The following is a 21,143-nucleotide window of genomic DNA, read 5'->3' on the forward strand; positions in this document are numbered from 1 at the left end:
CGAAATGATAATTGTTTTATTATGTGTGCTTATAGGTGTATGCACGTGGGGAACATGTGTGCGGATGTCAGAGACAACCTTTCCAATTTTCTACTTCAGATAGATGCTAAGGATCAAACTAAAGGCTTCATGCTTACACAGCATGTTTCTTTACACAGTGATCAATTTCCACTCCAGCTCTGAAAATTATTTTGATGGAAAGACTAGAACACAGGAATACCCAAAGTATGTGCTTTAGAACATAGTGTAATTACGTTTACTTGCATTCAAAATTATTAAAAGTACTATGTAAATACTGCTTTACTATAATACCATCAAATGATTAGGTGATATAATGTTGGAACGATATAAAATATTAACTTTCTAGAAAATCATTCATAGAAATGAATAATAAAGAGTTGAAATAGAAATGATGTTTCAGTAATACACATCTGTTAAATGATCATTATTTTTCTCATTATCTACTGAAATTGGCTCAACTAAATATAATTATGTTATTATGAATACTAGTATTGGTATTTCTAAGGGATTCACTTAGGATCTGTGTCTCCAAAGAACAAAAGTAGCTGAAGGAGCCAATCTTCTTTTCTATATTAGTTATATTTAGGCAATGAGTATGAACTGTGTCGCATGCCATTAATCCCAGCATTTAAGAGGCAGAGGCAGGTGGATTTCTGTGAGTTTGAGGTCAGTCTGGTCTACAGAGTGAGTTCCACGACATCCAGGGCTTTCAGGCTGTTACAGAGAAACTCTCCTTAAAAAAAGAAAGGAGAGAAAGAAAACCAAAAAAAAAAAAAAACGAATGCAATGAAGGAAGGAAGGAAGGAAGGAAGGGAGGAAGAGAGAAAGAAAAGACTTAGAAAGTAAACACTTTAAGTTTCAGGATGTCCTGAAATTTATATAATTTACCAAATTCACCATGGTCCTCTCTCCTCCGATATGACCATTAAGAATAGTAGAGAAATGAACCTCTAACTTTGCCCAACTGCCTACAATTCATTCAAAGAACTGGGTTTCCAGCTTTCATGACTCAGCACCTATGATAGAATGGTCATTCAAAGATGCAGCTGTCTTTAGTTGGTCTATATTCTAATGAGCAGCTTCCATAAACTCATTGGTTCATCAAACTGGCCTTATGCAATACTACTGCTTTGGTCCATTGGAGTTCTTTTTTTAATTTTTAAATTATTTTTATTTAAATTAAAAAATAATCTTATTTTATATACCAATCACAGTTCCCTCTCCCTCCCAGTAGCCCATTCCCCCAACATCTCCCCATCCCACGCCCCTGCCCACTCCTCAGGGAGGATGAGGCCTCCCTTGGGGGATCATCAGAGTCTGTAACACCTTTGGGGGCAAGACCTATGTCCTCTCCCTTGTATCTAGGCTAAGAGTATCCCTCTATAGGGAATGGGCTGCCAAAGCCCATTTGTGCCCTAGGGATAAATACTGGTTCCTCTTCCAGAGGCCCCATAGACTTCCCAGGCCCCCCAACTGACACCCATGTGCAGGGGGCCTGATTTGGTACCATGCTGGTTGCCCAGGTGTCAGAGTGGCATCAGCTGTTTCTATAATGAAATTGATGACTATTGGAATTCTTTATCTAGGAAGTGTAGACATTGCTCTCACCTCCCTAGAAATACTGTCAATAATAGTAATGCAAATGTTTTCATTAATAATGAAAATATTTATAAATAATTTCAGCTTAGATTTCAAGTTCCTGAGCATTGATTTTAAAGGAATTAAAATAATATTCAAAGTTTGATTTCCCATCACTTGACATATTTGCATAATAAATTCAAACTTGCTTTAAAGTAATGTTTCTTTTTATACATTTCATCACACTTCAGAAAACAAGTCTTATACCATCTGCAAGTATGACAAACACATTTAAGTGAAAATGCTTATACTTTGGGGTATATTTCTTGGGCCCACAAAGTTCTCTAATTTGCAAACAGTTCTGCAAAAACACCTGTGAATAAGGTAACTAAATATCCTCCCTCTATAAAATCAGCCTTAATAATTAACTAGACAGTTTGCAATGTTTTAGTAATTCTCTCTTGTTTTGTAATAATTGAATAATATTTTTATTAAGTGGCTTAATTGATTACTAACTACTCTCTGGATAACGTTTAACAAATTTATATATTGTTACATTTGATTTAAAAATATGAATTTAGTTATTACAGATATATGAATGTTGCATTTGTGTGTATATGATAATATTACAATAGAACCACTTTGGTCTTTCACCTTTGGACTATTTTCATGTGCTATTATGTGATCATAAAAAAAAGACTAACCCCCTTTTTGTAAATTATTCTAGCTATGTGCCTTAGCTTCCCATCTAACTAAATTGTTACTAAATGTCAAAGGCAATTGTCAATGGTTTAGCAAGATTTATACACTCCATGCTTGCAGTATACCCATAAAATATATATACTTAATGTTTTTAAAAATATCAAAGCCATCATTAATGATAACCTGCAGATGCATGTCATTTTGTTTAATTCTTTGAGTTGGCGTTTCACTTGGGGGGGACAATAATTGTCAGTCCATTAATTAGAAACCTTGAACTCCAATGTAAGGTAATTCATCTCCTGGAATCCTGGTTGAAAGCCAACACCAACCTCTAGTTTTCCTTCACACAAACTTGGGCTAAAAATCACTGTAAGATGCTCATCCGAAAAATACATAGTCTCTTCTCATAAACCATGAACTCTGACAAAAGCAATGCCAGTATATTTCAGCAGGTCATCAATTAAAATTATAATTTTCAGGAGTGTATTCAAAGTGTTAAATAACAATAATGTAGTAGCATATAGATTAGTGCTAAAAATTCAAATCAACATTTAATGCTCACAATTAGTAAGCCCAACCTTGATGATTCAGATATCCCTGTCCTAGATAATAAACAGCTGTGTATACAATAGAGTAGATACCTAACATACCTCACGTCTTGTGGACAAATCCATGAAACTCTCTCATGTATTATTCTGATTTTTGTGTGCTACAGAATTTCTTTCTAGGCTAATGGAATTTTGCATTTAAAATTGAATCAAGCAGAGCTCAAATACAAAATCATCAGTCACCTGAAACCAAATTCAAAATGAAAGCAAAGTATATACAAATACAATGTTCTACATACATAAAGTATGAAGGTGATTTTAAAGGAACAATAACATGAATCTTTTCCCACAAACCCAAATCTAAACTGTGTTTTTCATGTGTATCCATTTGCATGCTTTATCATCAACATGGCAAATATTTCCATACAATTATGTCCTCTAGTAGAATATAATGTTTACTTAACTCTTTCATAAAAATTAAGCATTTTCTGTTTCATTGAAGACAGCACTTACATGTTACTTATAGTTCCCTGGTGTTTACTGAGGAACTATTAAACAGCAGCAACCTAGTCTTTAGAATATTCCTTTTCCTACCTTTTTGACAAAACACTTGTTCAAGACCTACTTATCAGGCAAGCTAAACTGGGTGGCCTGCAAGCTCCTGTATCTGACTTTCTCTATCCTCAGTGTTTAGATCACAAATGTTTGATCCTGGATTTCTTTTTTACTTGAGTTCTAGGCTTCAAACGCAGGCCTTCATGCTTGCATGGCAAGCACTTTAATCTATCTCCCCTAAGACCCTTTGTAAATAGTTCTCAGCCTCTTCATGAGACTGTAGTCCATTCTTGGCCAAGGTTGTAATGGCTGGTTGTCCTCTCTGCTTGAAACACACTTTTCCAACTATCTGCCTGCCTGGTTTATGTTCTAGCTGAAATGTCATGAAAGTACTTCCTTAACATCACACTGATGAACTTATCTCTGGCCTGGCTAAAATGGTTTATTAATTTTAATATCTTTTATCATGCCTACTCAGTAAAATGGAGCTTGAAGACAACTTATTAAAAGCAAATATTATAAAATGGACAGTTAAGGTAATTTTGAAATAAAATGCTATAAGAAGGATCTTTGTCTATGAAGAAAAATATTAAATATTTCGTTTTCTATTTAATGTTGAAAATTGAAATCATAAAAATGGATCCAGGTATGATAGTGTACACCAGTAATGTAAGCTGTTGGGTGATGTAGTAATACCACTTCAAGTTCAAAGCCAGCCCAGTCTAAGAAGTGAACAGAGTCATCTGGGGCTGCATAGGAAGTTTCTATTTTTTTAAAAATGACATCACTAATAAACAAATACTTGTATGTACTTGTATATCCATGTCTAAATCACTAAATTTCTCAAATCTGTTGCTGGCCAGTTTTTGTTTTTGAATAGACTTTCGATGGTTATTTGTTTGTGTGTATATTCATGCTGGCAGGAAGATCTGGGTGTATAGGTACATGTGTATGCCAAGTCCAGAAGACAGCTTCCTGTGTCATAGATCAGGAGACATCGATCTTGTTTGCTCAAGACAGAATGTTGGACTGAACTTTATCAAGTAGGCTAGCTAATCTGGCTGGCCGGAAAACCCCAGGTATATCTATCAACCCAGTGCTTAGATTGTAAATTAATGCTATTATGCCTGGATAGTTTTAAATGTTTGTTTATTGTAATATAGTTGTATCATTTCCCGTTCTCTCTCTCCCTCCTTCCAAACACACTCATCTAATCCTCCTTGAAATTCCGTGCCCCCTTTTTTCCCATTAATTGTTGTTACACACACACACACACACACACACACACACACACACACACATACATACACTCACACCTGCTCAGTCTATGTAATGTGACTTGTATTTTTTTTTAGGGATGTTACATCCATAAAGCCTCAGTATCTTGACTGTTTCAATCTTAACAAGGACAATAATCGGCATGCTAAAATAGACAAGTCAGGGACAAGGTCAGAAGGTCTCATGCCTACACAAAGGACAATATCTAAGTAATGCCAAGAACAGAAGTCTTCCCCAGGAAAGTGCACACAGACTCATTATTCACTATCACATGGCCTGAATTATTTTTTAGCTTGTTTTTTTCAGATCAAGCTTATGTCTTCATGCTTGCAAGTCAAGGCTGTATGCTCACTCTGTAGACCCACTGTAAATAGTTCTTAGGAATGGGTTGTCTTAAGACAAGTCAAATAAGCTAGAACTTCAACTATTACCAAGATTTATGTAGCTCTAGCAGTGATCCCTTTGGTTGTTTGAAAATTCAAAATGTAGAAACAATCACAGTGTGAGACATTCTCTAAATACTATAATTATAGGTAAAAAGTGAAAAAAAAGCAAATCTTAAGACTTTAAGAAAGTACTACTGGTGCCAATTTAATAGATAAAATAATGTCATTTTTTTGTTTACAAGATTGAGGACTCTCCCTGTGAAAGTAGATATATAACTCTAATTTTACCCACTCTGTTCTCAATTTTGCTACTATAATAACCTACATTTAAATGCCCAGGACATATATTTGAGGCAATCGTGTAATTTTTGTAACTGTTCCAGACCATTGCATACAATAATTGTATAATATAAATGTGTTATTACACGAAGGCCACTCAAATTGCAGTTATAAAGAACAGATAATAAATTGAAATCCCAGAAGGTATTGTTTTCACATTGAGCAAACAGTGTAAAGTATTACTCAAAGTTCCCGTCCTGGCCCTACTTCATGAAATAATTATTCTCCCTTTTTGCTTTTCTATTGTTATGCATATGTTTAACACAGGATTTATGTAATAGGAAGACTACTTACAGATTTTGTTTTAACTGACAGTATGTTGCAAATATATTTGTCCTGATTACAATATTCTTAGGTATGAAAAAAATTGAAGAAATTGTATTTCTTGCTACAATCTAACCATATGCAATTAGGGACACAAATGAACATGAAGCTCATCACTTTAAACTGAAATTTATAAATGTGGGAGTTCAACAAAGCTTATACAGACAGAAGTGTTAGGGATCATTTAGATAATATAGATAAATGAAAATTCTAGTCTTTTATCTTAGGGGATATGTTAATTCTTGCATTCCTAGTTAGTGATCTATGTAAGTAATTGTCACTAGGAATTAAATGTAGCTTTTCAACAACTACTAATCCTGTAGGTAGGTATCATGTCAATATTTTCTCAAGTTGTTTATTGGGTAGGTAGCGAATTTTTTTACAACCTTAAAACCCTAAGTATAAGTACTGGCTGGAAGTCACCTGATTATAAATTTCCTAAGTATAAGATAGGGATTCATGAAGGTAAGAAGAAGATTAAAATTAAACCAGAAAGCTTTAATGTTTAGTATCCTTCTCCATTGTGCATTATACCAGAGACATGATTGAATGATTTTATATGGTGAATCCAATGAAACCAGTGTATGTCTAGTATAGCATCCTTCTCCATTGTGCGTTATAGCAGAGACACAATTGAGTTTACATGGTGAATCCAATGAAACCAGTAAATGTCTAGTATCACAAAACTTTACCATTAAATATGAGTTCAGTTGACATTATCCATTCCTAGTGCCCAAATCAAGAGTAAATGAAGGTATAGTCCATATAAATTATCAACTTAAAAAAAATTAAACCACGTGTGTATGCATTGGATGGAGTTGAAAGAACAATTATAAATAGTATAAGATGAGAAATAAACCGTGCTAGGTGGGCATGGTTCCAAAGGATGAGGGGTAGGTAGCATGTGCAAAATTTCAAAAAGAAGCCGTGCTTTATGGTTCATGATGTCATGATATCTTGTTTGTGCAAATAAAGCCTGTGTAAAGGTCAGAGAATGCAGCTTGCCACTAGCTAACCATAGAGTTCCGGAGGTCTGCACAGACAGTTGGGAAGTAAGGTACCTGGGCAGAAACAGGATATAAGCCGGGAGAAACAGGGACTCTTGTTCTTGCCTGCTGAGATGCTACGGAGTTAAGATGTGGTGGTGGTTTGCTCCTTCTCTCTGATCTCTCAGCAGTTTCCTCTATATCTGACTCTCTATGAGTTTAAGGACAGCCCAGTCTAGGAAGTGATTTCTAGACCAGCCATGGGTATATAATGAAACCCTGTCTCAAAACAGAAGTGAAATTCAAAGTGCAAAATGAGGCAGACTAGATAAACACACACACACACACACAACATGTATATATGACTTAAATACTATTATGTAGTTATCAAATTGTATGTCATAATTTTTAAATATAAAGGGTATCTCATAATATCTCATAACTAATTTGACAATACCTAGTCATATGCTAGACTTTTATATGAAATACATATAATTGTCAGTTATGTCTAAAGTTTGCCCATAATTTATAAACTTTGCTTAATGAACTTTATAGATACTAGGGTTTCTTATAGCTGTAATATAAATATATTTTGTATACCTTGTTGTGTTATATTTGGATGTAACGTCTCATTATTTTATAAGATAACTAGTATTATTACCAATATATCCATTAACAGTCTAGATTATTTGGCACTTTTTATTGATTTATTTTTTACCTTCCAATCCCAATCCCCCCTCTCTCTTCTCTTCCCACATCCCTCTACTTCCCACCCCAATCTGCTCCTTGGAGAGGGTAAAGCTTCCCAAGAACTCTACTCAATCTGTCACTTCATCTCATTGAGGCAGGACCAAGGTACCTTCCTACCCCCCACACCCCTGCATAGGCTAAGCAAGGTATCTCTCCATATAGAATGGGCTTCACTAAGTTGTTTATGTATTAGAGTTAGATCTTGGACCCACTGCCAGTAGCCTTATATATTGACCCAACCACACCATTGTCACCTATATTAAGGGAGTCTAGTTTGGTCTTAGGCAGGTTCTCCATTTGTCAGACCAGAGTCAGTGATCTCTCACTAGCTCCAGTCAGATGATTCTGTGGGTTTCCACATCATGATCTTGACTCCTTTGTCCATACTATTGCTCCTCCCTCACTTCAATTGTACTCCAGGATCTTGGTCCAATGGTTAGTTGTGTATTTCTGCATCTGCTTCCATCAGTTTCTGGAAGAGGATTCTAGCTTCTCTGGAGTTGTTGATTATAGATGGGAGTGCAAACTTGTACAAACACTGTAGAAATTGGTATGGTGATTTCTCAGAAAATTAGGGATAACCTACCTCAAGACCCAGCAATATGACTTTTGGGCATATACCCAAAGGAGGCACATTGACACCATAAGAACATTGCTCAACTATCCTCATAGCAATGTTATTCATAATAGCCAGATTTAGAAACAACCTAGATGCTCCTCAACTGAAGAATGCATAAAGAAAATGTGGTACACTTATACCAAGGAGTACTACTCAGTGGTAAGAAACAATGACATCCTAAAATTTTCAGGCAAATGGACAGAACTAGAAAATAACCTGCTGAGTAAGGTAACCCAGACCCAGAAAGACAAATATAATATGTACGCACTTATAAGTATATACCAAACATAAAGCAATCTAGATTTTAAAGAAATCACTTCTTGGAGTTTCCTTCACCTGAACTCAGACTAAACTGTCACAGGGGAGTAGTATTCCAGTCTAGTCCAAAATTCTGAGGTTTGTAAGAGAAATAACTTCATTTTAAATCAGCATAAGATAAACAAGAAAAATTAATTCTACAAGAAAGTGTAGTTGTTGAGGAGTTACATGATCATGTGATTGACCTCATAATGTTAGATTGCTGACTGTACCAGGGAAATTGTACAGCAAGCTTATAGTATATATAAATGTGGAGCATCAATGAGATGACATTAAAAAGACAGGGATGAATGGAGAAGTAGATGACTATATTAGGTTTTGCAACACCAAACAATGGCATTTTTTTGAACTGTGATGGTTAGACTACAAATTAGTAAATTTGTTATGGAAAATAGTGCAGAGGCTCCTCAAAAGATTAATAACAGAGCATGTTATGATGCAGCAGTTATTTTCCTAGTCAGGAACATCCAAAACAAAAATAACTCCGTGTGCCAAAGAGACAAATAGACTTTCGTGCGGTTTTTTATACTATTCATAATACTTACCAAATGAAAACAACTTAAATTTCCCTTAGCTGTAGGTGGATAAAGATAATGTATACGTTCACAGGGGAAATACATGCAGCCCTAAAATGAACGGAATCATGTAATTAGTAACGATAGTGATAGAGCTGAAGCAATCGATGTTAAGTGATATAATATAGGCATTAAAACCAAATACTACATGGGAAATCAACAGAGTGACTCACAAAGGGTTCCAGAGTAAAACGGTGGTTCCTTAACATTAGGAGGAACTGGGTGCAGGGATGAAGAGAGGTTGTAGAACATATTGGTGTTTGACGGTACAGTAGGACATCTCCACATAAAAATGACATAACAAGTAAGAGATTTTTGGATTCATGAGTTTCAGGTATGTATTCAAGTGCTTTTATATCATTTGAGGAGCCAGGTCTGTCACTGGTGTAGAAGCATTATAGACATGCAAGTATAAAAAGAACTGACATACTATCCTGCATTTGTAATTTTTTATAATCGCACAGCATAAGAACAAGTATTATTAAAATTAAGGCAAAGATATTAAAGGAAGAGCACAACAAAAATACAAATATATTTGAATAGTGGCTTTCTTTTTTTTCCTATCATATATAAACCTAGGGGCAAGATTAGAAGCTTGTCGAAGGCTACAGTGGTAAGACTTCAGGGAAATGGTAAAACCCTCATATAACACCAGTGACAGGATCAGAGAGCAGGGACAAGAGACAAGAAGTACAAATGCTCCAAAATGCAATATGTATGTCCTCTCTGCCAGTGAAGAAAATGTCTCTAAAGAATCTCAAAAATTGTTTTATGGACTAGTTACTATGAAACTAACACTTCAGTAACAACTTATAGATTTAGCAAATGGCAATGTTATTTACAGTTTAGGTTTTGAAAAATCAATTTTCAGGACATATTGAGATTTGATTTTAAATCAGATTTTAAACATTCTTTACAAAGCAGTTTAATATCTTAAAATAAATGTTTAAACAGCAGTAAGGAAAACTCTCAAAAAACTAAATTACGTCATAAAAGTCCTGTGAAGTAAAGCAAAAATGACTTAACTCTCTTATAATTGAAAGATCTATTCTATGTGTGTGTGTGTGATATACATTTTCTGATGATACAATTTGAAATTGCCCAAGCATAAAATGAAATGACTATGAATAAACAAAACCTGGAGACATTGGGGCAGTGAGACATCCCCCATTAGGTCTATAGAAGCAGTCTGTGAACATTTCAAAGACCTCATGGATACAAGATGAGATTCATGATTACTTAGAGGATTTGAGCAGAGTTCGCTCCCAGCCAGCTGCACTACGTATCAAATCAAAGGCATAGAAAGAGTCCATGCTGCTGACTTAGGCATGGTGCTTAATTCCATTGTTTGCCTCGGTTTCCTTAAGTGCCCGTTGAGGTATTGATGTGAGGACGGTAAGGGACAAGTGTATTGTCTTTTTCCCTGAGTGTAGCAACTAACAATATCTACTGGTGCCTCGAGTTAGTATTAAAGGAGTCCACTTGCTGTGGGAAATTGTGTGTGTGTGTGTGGGTGCGTGCGTGCATGTGTGCGTCAATTCATGGAGCTCAATCAAGAAAAGAAACAAAAAGTAAACGTGAGTCATGCACCCCAGTCTTTGGTATCAACTTCACAGAAATAAAACCTAGAACATACAAAAACCTACAGAATATATCTGGATGAGGTTTGTTGTTTCCACCAATGAAAATGGACAGGGTGTGGACAATCATTCCCATCTTTAACATAATGCTGCAACAATCAAGTGTGTGTGTGTGTGTGGTGTGTGCATTTGTGTTTGTGTGTGTGTGTGTGTGTATGTATGTGTGTATGCAACAGCAATTTGTAAAATAGGAAAGAACAGTGATTACCTAGGTGTGGTTTGAGGGAGGAAAGGGATGGGGATAAATGGTGTAAATATATATATATGTATATATATGTATACATATGTATATATATACACACACAGGATCCTACTATTACATGACATAGCTTTGGCTGTCCTGGAACTCATTGTGCAGATCAGGCTGTCCTTGAACTCAGGAAATCTACCTGACTTCATCCACCAAGTGCAAAATTTAAAGATGCGCATGACCACATTTTGCTAATTTTTTTCCTTATTCCCACATTAAGGTAAGTCCCCAGAAAGCAAGAGAGGTTGGTACCTGCTTAAATTACTCATTTGTTGACTAATTTGTGAAAACTACCAGATTGCTTATACCTGATGAATGCGATCTTAGAAGACTTCATCATTAGCATCATAAGCCACTCCCACATTTTAAGCATAATTTCATGCTGTTGTCTACATATTAGAAAATACAGTGTTAGTCAAATTATTTAAAACCGCGGCTGTTTAAACTGCCGTTTCCAAGATGGCGGGCATAAGCGTGACTCCAGCTGCCGGCTTGGAGATGTGGTCACTGCCACTTCCAGCTGTATGTACAACTTTTAAATCGTTAGCAGAGTCTCTTAAAAGAACCTTGCTGGTTTTTTTTTTCTTTTTATGCCGAGTCAGGAAGACTCCTGTAAGCGAGCCGCGTGAATCTCGGCTTGTTGCTAGCAGAACAGCGCCCACCTGAGAAAATGCTGCTACGAAAAATCTGTGCTTCTCTCCGTTCTTCTGTTTCTAAAATTCCTTTAAAGCTTTTGTTATTTTGCGTGGAAATTCAATCCTGCTTCTGACAACCATTATGTAAAGAGAATCTTTTTCCTTTGAGAGAAGCCTTCCTGCCAGCCTGGTTCTAGAGCCACATCAGTCCCAAATAAACACACAGGAGGCTATATTAATTATGAAGCTGTTGGCCTTGCTTGTTTCTTACTGGCTAGCTCTGACTTAAGTAATTACTCAATAATTGTTAATCTAAGTATGTCTCTTACCGGAGAATAGTTCCAGGCTCCTACCCCATGGCGTTACATCTTGAATCTTCTGTCTTTTTCCTTCCCAGAGTCCTCCTGGACTCCTAGTCCCACATATCTAGATTCCTATTGGCTCAACAGTGCTTTATTGACATAAGACTTCCCCAACAGAGCTGAACATAAATTTTCCTAAGGGATAGTGACAATTTCACACATCGTGTTGTGAAGGACTCTTTAGACACATTCTGTTTCAAGCACTTTGTAGTTAGGGAAACACAGGTTGGAAAACTAATTCTTATATTAAAATGTTCTTTGTTTGGTTGTCTTAAAAATACTTACCTTTTTCCCTGTACTCATCTGAAGGTCTGATATTCCAAATACTATTAACCTAGTACACTCATTTAATTATTTTAAAATTAGTATTTTGAGGCATGTTATTTTATTTTCTGAATGTATTTACAGTGCACTAAAAATATTTAAATATATTGTATAAATTTATAAATTTCCACTTTGTATTTATGATCACTTTAAGTAATATAAGTCAGAAGAGACCATGGTTTTCTGTGTGATCAGTGAATTTTACAGAAACACTAACACTAAATATGCTAACATCTAGAAACATGGCATTGCATATAATGTTCTTCCTTTCATGAATACTATTCAATTTCTGAAAAACAGACATAAAGTGCCAAAAAGGTGCTACATATTTTTAGCACTTTTAACAATTCAGTTTCCATAGCATGTTGGCTTCCTAGGAAAACCATTCAGCAGAGTGTTTCTATTTAATCAGCCTACATTTTACATTAGTTGAAATAACTGTGTCTCTATGAGTTACAATGGAAACCCTCAATTATTAGAGGATAAAAATCCAAGTGTGTTTTATTTGTTAACTCTTGATGCTTCTCCACTTCCAAAACTGTTTTATTCAACTGTGTACACTTGCTTTTGTCTGTTCAGAGCTTTCAAATAGTAGCATTACAGAAATACAAAACTGATATGGCTGCAGTAGCTAGAGGGAAATTGTCAAAAGGAGGAAACTTCTCCTTTCTTATATTATTCCAACATAACGTTATGACAGCGAGGGGAGTAAATCCTTGTTGCATTTCATTAAAGTTTACATAACCCAACCCTAACTTAGATGCACCACACAGCACAGGTTTAGCAAGTCTGACAGTGTGTATGTAGGTCACACCTCTCTTCGCTGTCATTTCCTGAGATTCACATCTCAGCCCACCATCCCAGTGCAAATAACAAAAGGAATGGCTATACCAGAAAGGACAAAACCCTAAACAAACAAAACCTTTTCTATGTTTGAGGATATTTTCCCTAGTTAAATATTCCCAAAGCTAATTTTATCACTTCACTGAGCATTAAAACATTTTTAAAAAGATAATTAGCATTCATATTTATGAGGGCATTTTCAAACCATCTCAAATCAAAAAGAAATATGTAGACTGTAGCTCTCAGGAGCACTTCTATATTTCTTCGACACTTTTACAGTGTACCAAAAATATGTTATCTTCAGCGAGAAAACTTGGAGCCAATGACTACATCTTTATTTCCAGATTTCCTACTATCAGGGGAGGTTTAAAAATCTGGAGTGTTATAAAAAAATAGTCAGATACTTCAAGCTGTTAGTATGATTTGTCTGCCACCCAAATGAACTAAGCAAGAGTTTAAAGAGATCCTTATAGGAAATTTTCAGCTGAGGAAATAATCAACTTTGATTTCAAAGTATCACTATGGTATTTGTCACGGATTAGATGACTGGAAGTAACAGTATCTTATAATTGCATAGAAGGGATGAGGGGCATAAAAGTGGACATGAAGTTACAGGTTAGTAAACTTGTGGAATTTGCCTGCTACATAAATAGGATCTAAGTGAACCTGCAGGGATCACTCTACCACTAGGCTGTGAGGTAAATGATAATATTATTCACTCCAGATAGGAAAGTGCATGTCACTGAAATAAATATCATTAATAGGACCATGCAGAAGGAAGGAATGAGAGGGACACTAACAAAATCACATAAAAACTGCAATTCTCCTACAGAGTATCACATGAGAAACACAATCATACTCAGTCTAAAGCCTGTAGAAATTCTCTCATACTTGTTTTCTTCAATTATAAATAATGTTATCATGGGGAATCACAGTATTTTGTGGTTTTAGCTGGCGCAATAATAAAAATTCTCTTCTCTGCTTGAATTCTTGATCAGAAAATTCCTTGATAGAGTGCAAACATTAACTTCTGTACAATTACGAATGATATGGAAACATGGGGGTTAAATGTGAGACAATTGGGTTCATTATTCTTCATTCTAACATTCAACAGTTTCTCAAGCTATTGGAAGAATGAATCAATGTAATTTTCCTCACACTACCACTCTTACTGCCCTGGCTAATTTTTCATGTATATCTGCCTACAGAATGGGGCTTTTCTGCAGACTGCTTGGAATGTAAATGAAGAGGAGTTTGACATATTCCCTGTGCTTCCCAGTGGCATGCAGAGGTATTCCTACACCGAACCTGGAAATGAATGAGGGACTCATTGGCACAGAGGTTAAGCGTTTCAAGTACAGTTTGTTCTTGATAAAATTAACTGTTATTACCAAGGAACAGGGCATATTTCCAGATTCCAATATCTAGTTTGTGTAATCTCAGGAGAAGACAAATTCCATAATTTCAAATCTTCATTGTGTTAGAAGTCATCTTATTTTCTAACACAAAAATATCAAAAGTTGTCTAGTTAATATTCACATATGCAAAATAGCAAAACCATAAACACATAGCATCCAAAAAACTGAGTAATAAATGATTATAGATATATATCTGAAATTTCTGATAGCTGCTTTTGGGAAAATGCTCATCTCTCTGGAAATGCTGGTAACATACAACTTAAAGTAAAGATATTGACAGAAATCAAGAATTTACTTCCCACACACAAGTTGTTAGTGGTTCACATTATTGTGTACTCTGTTATTTATTTTTGAAAAAGTAAATAAAAGATAAATCAGATCATTTTAAAATCAAAGCAAATATGTGCATGCATATTGTATTCCTTCATTTCATAAATATTAATCACTATGTTTATATCATGTATCAGTTATCCCTTTATCGTTTAGATTATAAGGCAGTTGTATAGTTTCTCCCTTCCCTTTACTCCCTTTAAATCCTCCCACATAGCTATGAACACTCTTCTTTAAATCCACGGCCTCCTTTTTTAAATTAACTGTTATTTCATACGTCTATGTTTGTGAGTATACATATATGTTCCTAAATATAACTCAGTCAGTCCACAGGATGTTACTTCTACATATGTTTTCAGGACTGACCAGTTGGCATAGGCAATCAGTTAATATGCTCTTTCCTGGGAGAGACCACCTCTTCTGCTTCCAGCTTTCTATAGCTGCCTGTAGTTCTTTGTGGAGGGTTGAGGCATTGCAGGCTTCTCCCCACCCGCTTTCGCATGTTCATTGGTATTGCTGAAATTTACACATGCCATCCATTTTGTAGCATATGTGTTTGTGTGTGTTTGTGCACATTCACATTCATATTAGAGTGCCTGTGCATATGGAAACAGGAATTATAAATCGTGTCTTCCTTTATTACATATTGTTGTCGCTGTTGCTGCTGTCTGTCCCCTGGAGCCTGGAACTCAATGGTTGGCTAGACTTCTTGACCAGTAGTCGCTGGGGATCTACTCGTGTTGTTTTTACTCTTTGGCTCCTGCAGGATGCATGCAGGGGGCGGGGGGGGCTGCCACCCAGATCCCAAATAAATCACATGGAGGATTATTCTTATTTATAAATATCTGGCCTTAGACTGGCTTGTTTCTAGTCAACTTTTCTTCACTTAAATGATCCCATCTACCTTTCGCCTCCAGGATTCTATCTTTCTCTATTCTATGTACCTTTCTTCACTTCTCTGTGGTTTGCTGTGTCGGATGGGCGGCTGGCCCCTGAGGTCCTTTTCCTTCTTTCCTCATTCTCCAATCTTCTCTTCTCAGATTTCCCCTCCTATTTATTCTGTCTGCCTACCCACACTAGCCCCCCACACACCAATCCTTCCTCCTGTCTGTCTGTTGGCTGTTCAGCTCTTTATTAGATGAATCAAGCATTTTAGACAGGCAAAGTAACACAGTTTCACAGTGTTAAACAAGTGCAACATAAAAGAATGCAACACATCTTTGCATCATTAAGCAAATGTTCCACAGCATAACAAATGTAACACATCTCTAACTAATATCCTAGAGCACACCTGTCTGCATTCAATCAGGAGTGGGCTTACAGATGTGCATCCTGAGATGAGTATTTATGTGTACTCTGGGGGTCTCAAATCTGGTGCTCATGTTGGTACAGGCAGCAGTTTAGCAAATCAGGAACTTTCTCTAGCCTGTAGTTAAGATGTTTAGTAAGATTACAAATCAGATTTTCTTTGTGAATCTTACAACGTGTATTACATGTATATTCTCTACTTTTATAACAAATAAATATACCATTAAAAAAAAAAGAAAAGTGGATCAGGGCTTCGCATATCTTTTACCTTCCAATCAGTGTACAATAATCAGGCAGAAAGGTTGATTCCTTCATTTTTAAAGTTTTATGAAGACCTTTTAGCTAATAAGATTTATTAATTCACCCAAATGAAACAGAAGCTAAAAGAAATTATAGAACTTGAAAGTTGGTCCTACTCAAAATAATGGAAACATACATTAAAAACCTGTTTTAAAGTATAGTATATGTAAAACAGCTTTGAAGTTTTCACAAATGATGATTTACATATGTATAAATGCATGAAGGTTAATTGAAAGATGTATTAAATATATGGGAATATGTTTTCTGAAAATTAGTCCTACTTTGTGATAAATGATTATGCCCTAAAAGTTGCCATTATCTGAGTTGCAGTGCAAACGCCTGTAAAACAAAGAATTGTATTTATCTCCAACTAGTAAACAGTTTTCTTCATACAAATATGCAATATCTAAAAAATGTATAACCCTTTTCCCAGTGTATCTTGCTGATTAAAAGCATATTTTCAGATTAACAAAATCACTATTCTAATTGAACAAGATATAAAATGATGGCATTTGATTTAATGATATTTTTCATATGTTATATTTGAAAATACCACTTTGGGGAGAAGACATGAATTTAGGAAAGAGAAAATAGATCAATAAACTATCGATTCATGTTTTTATCACAGTCTCCTATACAGGTAAAGTCGTAACTATGAACTTGACTATTAGGTAAAATTGTTAATTAATGCTACATAATATATATATATATATACATATATATGCACATGCTTACAGCTATTTTGATATAAATGATACCATATATTATATTTCTGTATATTTTACTATAAATTTAAACTACATATATGTGCATGTGTTTGTGTATGCCATATATGTATCTGTATATTTGCAAAGCATTATTCGAATACACACAAAACACCTTTTACAATATGAGAGTCACATAAATCACATGAGAATAGTTCCATAAGAATCACAAGTATTGGCTTCTATGAGTAAACACTTAGGTGAAAATTCAATAATATTTGGGCACTAAACTTACTAAGTTCTAGCTTAAGCCCCTTGAAATTTAGCATGGCTCTGTAAGTCTCGAAAGCACGGTCTAATCAATTTACCCCCTAGTGGTGGAGTGCTATTCCTGAGCCTTTCACACGGGTTTTCACAAGAAAGGAAGCAGATAATTCTCAGCTTTGCTGACTCATTCTAATTATCACTTAGAAATAGATGACATTATTATTTGATCTAAAAAAATAAACTTCTTTAACTTAAATTGAAATATGTGCAAAACATAGGATGAGCAGCCTTTATGTACAATACCCAGAGCAGAAAAAAGAAGCAAGCCTTAAGCAATGGCCTACTGAAACTGTGTATTATGAAGTTCAAAATATTAATCATTTGTATAAAAATGCCTTTTATACTACACCAAGTTACTCAGGAAAAGGATGTTTGAGCATAGTCATCATTTTTTCCAAAGCAAGAACTACATGAGTTTTCTGCTACTTTTTGTGTCATGATGACCCCTCCTGGTTGAGCTGTTCATTAACTTAGATTCATGAAACTACGTTTTTTTTCCTACCTTGAGTCTTTCTAGGTATTATAAACACAACTATCATACAGTGCATCAAAAATAAGTACAGCAAAAATGAATATTTTTCACTATGAGTGAAAATAAAATAAATTTGAAAGTTCAATCACATCTCTGAATTCTGGTACTACTCATTATTAAGTTCATTTCCAGGATTTAAGTCAACTTTGGACTTGTGTCTCAGAATTTAAATTCAAACATTCAAATGTAATAAAAACCTGTCTCAATCCATTAAATGTTTTAAGCATTTATATAGGATAAGAACTAAATAAACCCTGATGCTCAGACATAAACATTTTAAAGTAGCTATTTTGTGTTATTTTTCACTAAATTTAAGTAGTAAAATTAAGGACATATTTCTAAAACAAAAACTTTTGAATCTTTCAATTATAGCCATGCATGAGTGCAAATATACCATTCTGAACATATAGTGTTTGATTCAGATTGACCCATTTCTACTAAGGCATACAGAAATATGAGACACAGAATTCTGGAAGCTATTAGGAAGTAAGAACTCAAATCAGAGAATAGAACATACTTTAACTTTCAGTGAGCTTATAAGAAATGTGGTAGCAAATTCAATACCACTATACAAACATTTTTTGAAAATTAAATTGAAATTCCATCAGAATAATTTCCAATGGGTAGTGTTACATATTTTTGGAGATTTCAACATCAATCAGTCTAGCTTTACAATTTTCATTTAATAATATACAATCAATATGGACAAAAACAACACATATTTTTAGGTTTGTTTGTGCCCTGAGACTACCATAAAGTTTCTTTTTTTCAAGTTCACTACAACTTAGCTCTCTTTGTGCTTGCAAGTCTCTATCTTTAAGCACTGCAAAGAAGCTCATAGAAGGTACTTGGAGAATATGACAAAATAATACTGAAGATAACACTGTAGACAGTTGTTGATAACATAATGCCCATTTTAAGACTACTCATTAATAATTTGAACAGTGCAATTTTATTAATATTTATACATAGGCAAAAAAAGTGAGCGTGAATACGTCCACAAAACTATAAACAGAGAGGGGGACTGAATCACATGTGAAGTATCTGGAATCTACTCAGCTTATCTATCCTAAGTGGAGCACATTTCCCTCTGAACTCCACAGCTCTATACTCCTTCACCCATCCTCAGAAACAAGGCTGTGCTTAGGAACACTTTGCAAAGTACTACAGCCAATCAGTCCAGCATTTAACTCTTTGACAGCCAAAGCCAACTATGCCTTTCCTCTCTTCATGCACAATACTCATCTCTAAAACAATGCAGAAAATGAGCTAGAATATTCCATTTCTTCTAAACCTCATCAAAAACACCAATCATTCCCTCCCGTTCTCCTTAAAAACACACGTTTTAAGCAGCTACATCTTTTCTTTTTTCCTAAAAAGTTTTAAATCATCTCTTCATTATCCATGAATAACATTTGCACTGTCAGTCCAAGTGTTACCCTGCATGAGTCGTGCCCATTACCCCAAACTACTAAGTAATTAACGCATTGTCAGTTCCAATATAAGACTTACTTTTTAACATATATACATATATACATGTATATATGTAATCAACTGCTAAATGAGCATTAACTTTTTAAGAGGACAGAGGAAATTAGTGAATACATAGGTGCCCACACTGCCTGAATTTTGTTCCTCTTTCCTCCTCAGACCAATGTGTAAGTTAAAACCATCAACAAAAAAGAAATTCAGAAACTTCTCATTTTCTACACTACCCAAGTAAAACGCAATCGTCTCCCCCCAAGAAACGGCTACGCTCATCACTCTAACCAAGCAGTTGCGGGGTAATCTTCAAGACTAGGAACAACTTTCCAGAAGCATCCAGCACTATGAAAATCATCTCCACAAAACAAGGAGCTCCCTGGGTTTAGAGTTTGTCTGCAGCAGTGGCTGCAAGTGCTAGGCATCCGACGCACATACATGCACACAAACATACACGGGGGCAAAAAAAAAAAAAACCTGCGAATGCTCCTCGGAGTTGATGCCTGGGTGCCCTTACACCAATGCGGCACTGAAGTGACTCCAGCACAAAACCACGGAGAGGAGAGGGCTACTTACGGAACGTGGAGGGAGCCATCCAGGCTCTGCAGATGAAGCTGTTGAGAATCCAGAGCGAGAGCGCTGCCCTGCAGCCTGTTCTCAGAGGCACCACCATCCTTCTCCTCTGGGCCAGCGATACTCCAAAGCTCTCTGCAGAGATGCAGTCCGCCTCTCTGTGGGGTTCTTGAAAGGACCTGGTCTGTCCTCAGATGCAAGAGGAAGCCAAGCTCCTCCTGCTTCCTCTCAGCTCACCCCCTCCAGGTTCCAGTTCTGGGCTGGCAGCAGCAGGGGAGGCTCTGCTTTGCTTCCCCCTCTGTGTGGGTCTGGTCTCTTGCTCTGCGAGCCAGTGAAATGCCAGGGGAAGAAATTCAAACCGAGAAGGAATAGGAGGGGTGAGAGAGAGGAGGGGACTGACTCCTACCCCGCCCTCTCCTCTGGAAAAAAAAATCACGAAAGGACGCGTGGGGGAAATCTGGAGAGCACTGAGCCTGCAGGAGAGAACCGGAAAGCTGTGTGTCCAGCGATGCTGCTGTTGCCACTGCGGGCGAGCGCTCCTGCGGCCACTGAGCAGCGGGACTCAGAGGGGTTTCCAGTAGGCTGTCAGCTCCCAGTCTGAGATCAAGGATGTGCAGAGCGGAGCACAACCCCGGGTGCTCGCTTGGCCTCAGCGCGGAGCGGCACTGATAAGCATCTCTAGCTGTAGATTCACAGCAGCAGCAGCTACATCAGCCAGGAGCTGGAGACGCTGCTGCCTCCAGCAGCGCCTGCAGACTCGGGCGAGCCAGGCAAAGGGAAGCCTTCCCCCCTTCCCTTCTTGTTCCCCTCCCCGGTCCCCCCTCCTCCTCCTCCTCCTCCTCCTCCTCCTCCTCCTCCTCCTCCTCCTCCTCTTCCTCCTCCTCCTCCTCCTCCTCCTCCTTCTTCTCCTCCTTTTTCTCTTTTCCTACCGTACTCCTCTTGCTGTAGCAACCTATCTGCCCTGCCCTCGTCTGGTATGAAAGCAAAAGAGAGAAGGAAGCAACTGGCCCAGGTCCATTAGCTGGAGTCCGGGCCAAGGCAGGAGGTATGCGCCTCTCTATAAGCAAGAGGGGCTGCTGTCCGCGGTGCTGAAGTTGAGGGTTTGCTGTGTAATTTAAGAACCCTGCTCCAGAACT

General features: G+C 36.6%; 1 protein-coding gene across 1 annotated transcript in view; it reads right to left on the reverse strand.

Moving 5' to 3' along the window:
- Positions 1-20,784, reverse strand: part of Cntnap2 (contactin associated protein 2) — a 2,029,549-nt gene extending 2,008,765 nt beyond the window's left edge. Inside the window, exon 1 of the mRNA XM_040740424.1 lies at positions 20,011-20,784. Coding sequence (XP_040596358.1) covers positions 20,011-20,107 — 97 coding nt within the window. The 5' untranslated portion in view covers positions 20,108-20,784. The remainder of the gene's footprint in view (positions 1-20,010) is intronic.
- Between the last annotated feature and the right edge of the window lie 359 nt (positions 20,785-21,143).

The sequence above is a fragment of the Mesocricetus auratus genome, unplaced genomic scaffold (assembly GCF_017639785.1).
Source record: "Mesocricetus auratus isolate SY011 unplaced genomic scaffold, BCM_Maur_2.0 Super-Scaffold_100694, whole genome shotgun sequence".
Lineage (NCBI taxonomy): Eukaryota > Metazoa > Chordata > Mammalia > Rodentia > Cricetidae > Mesocricetus > Mesocricetus auratus.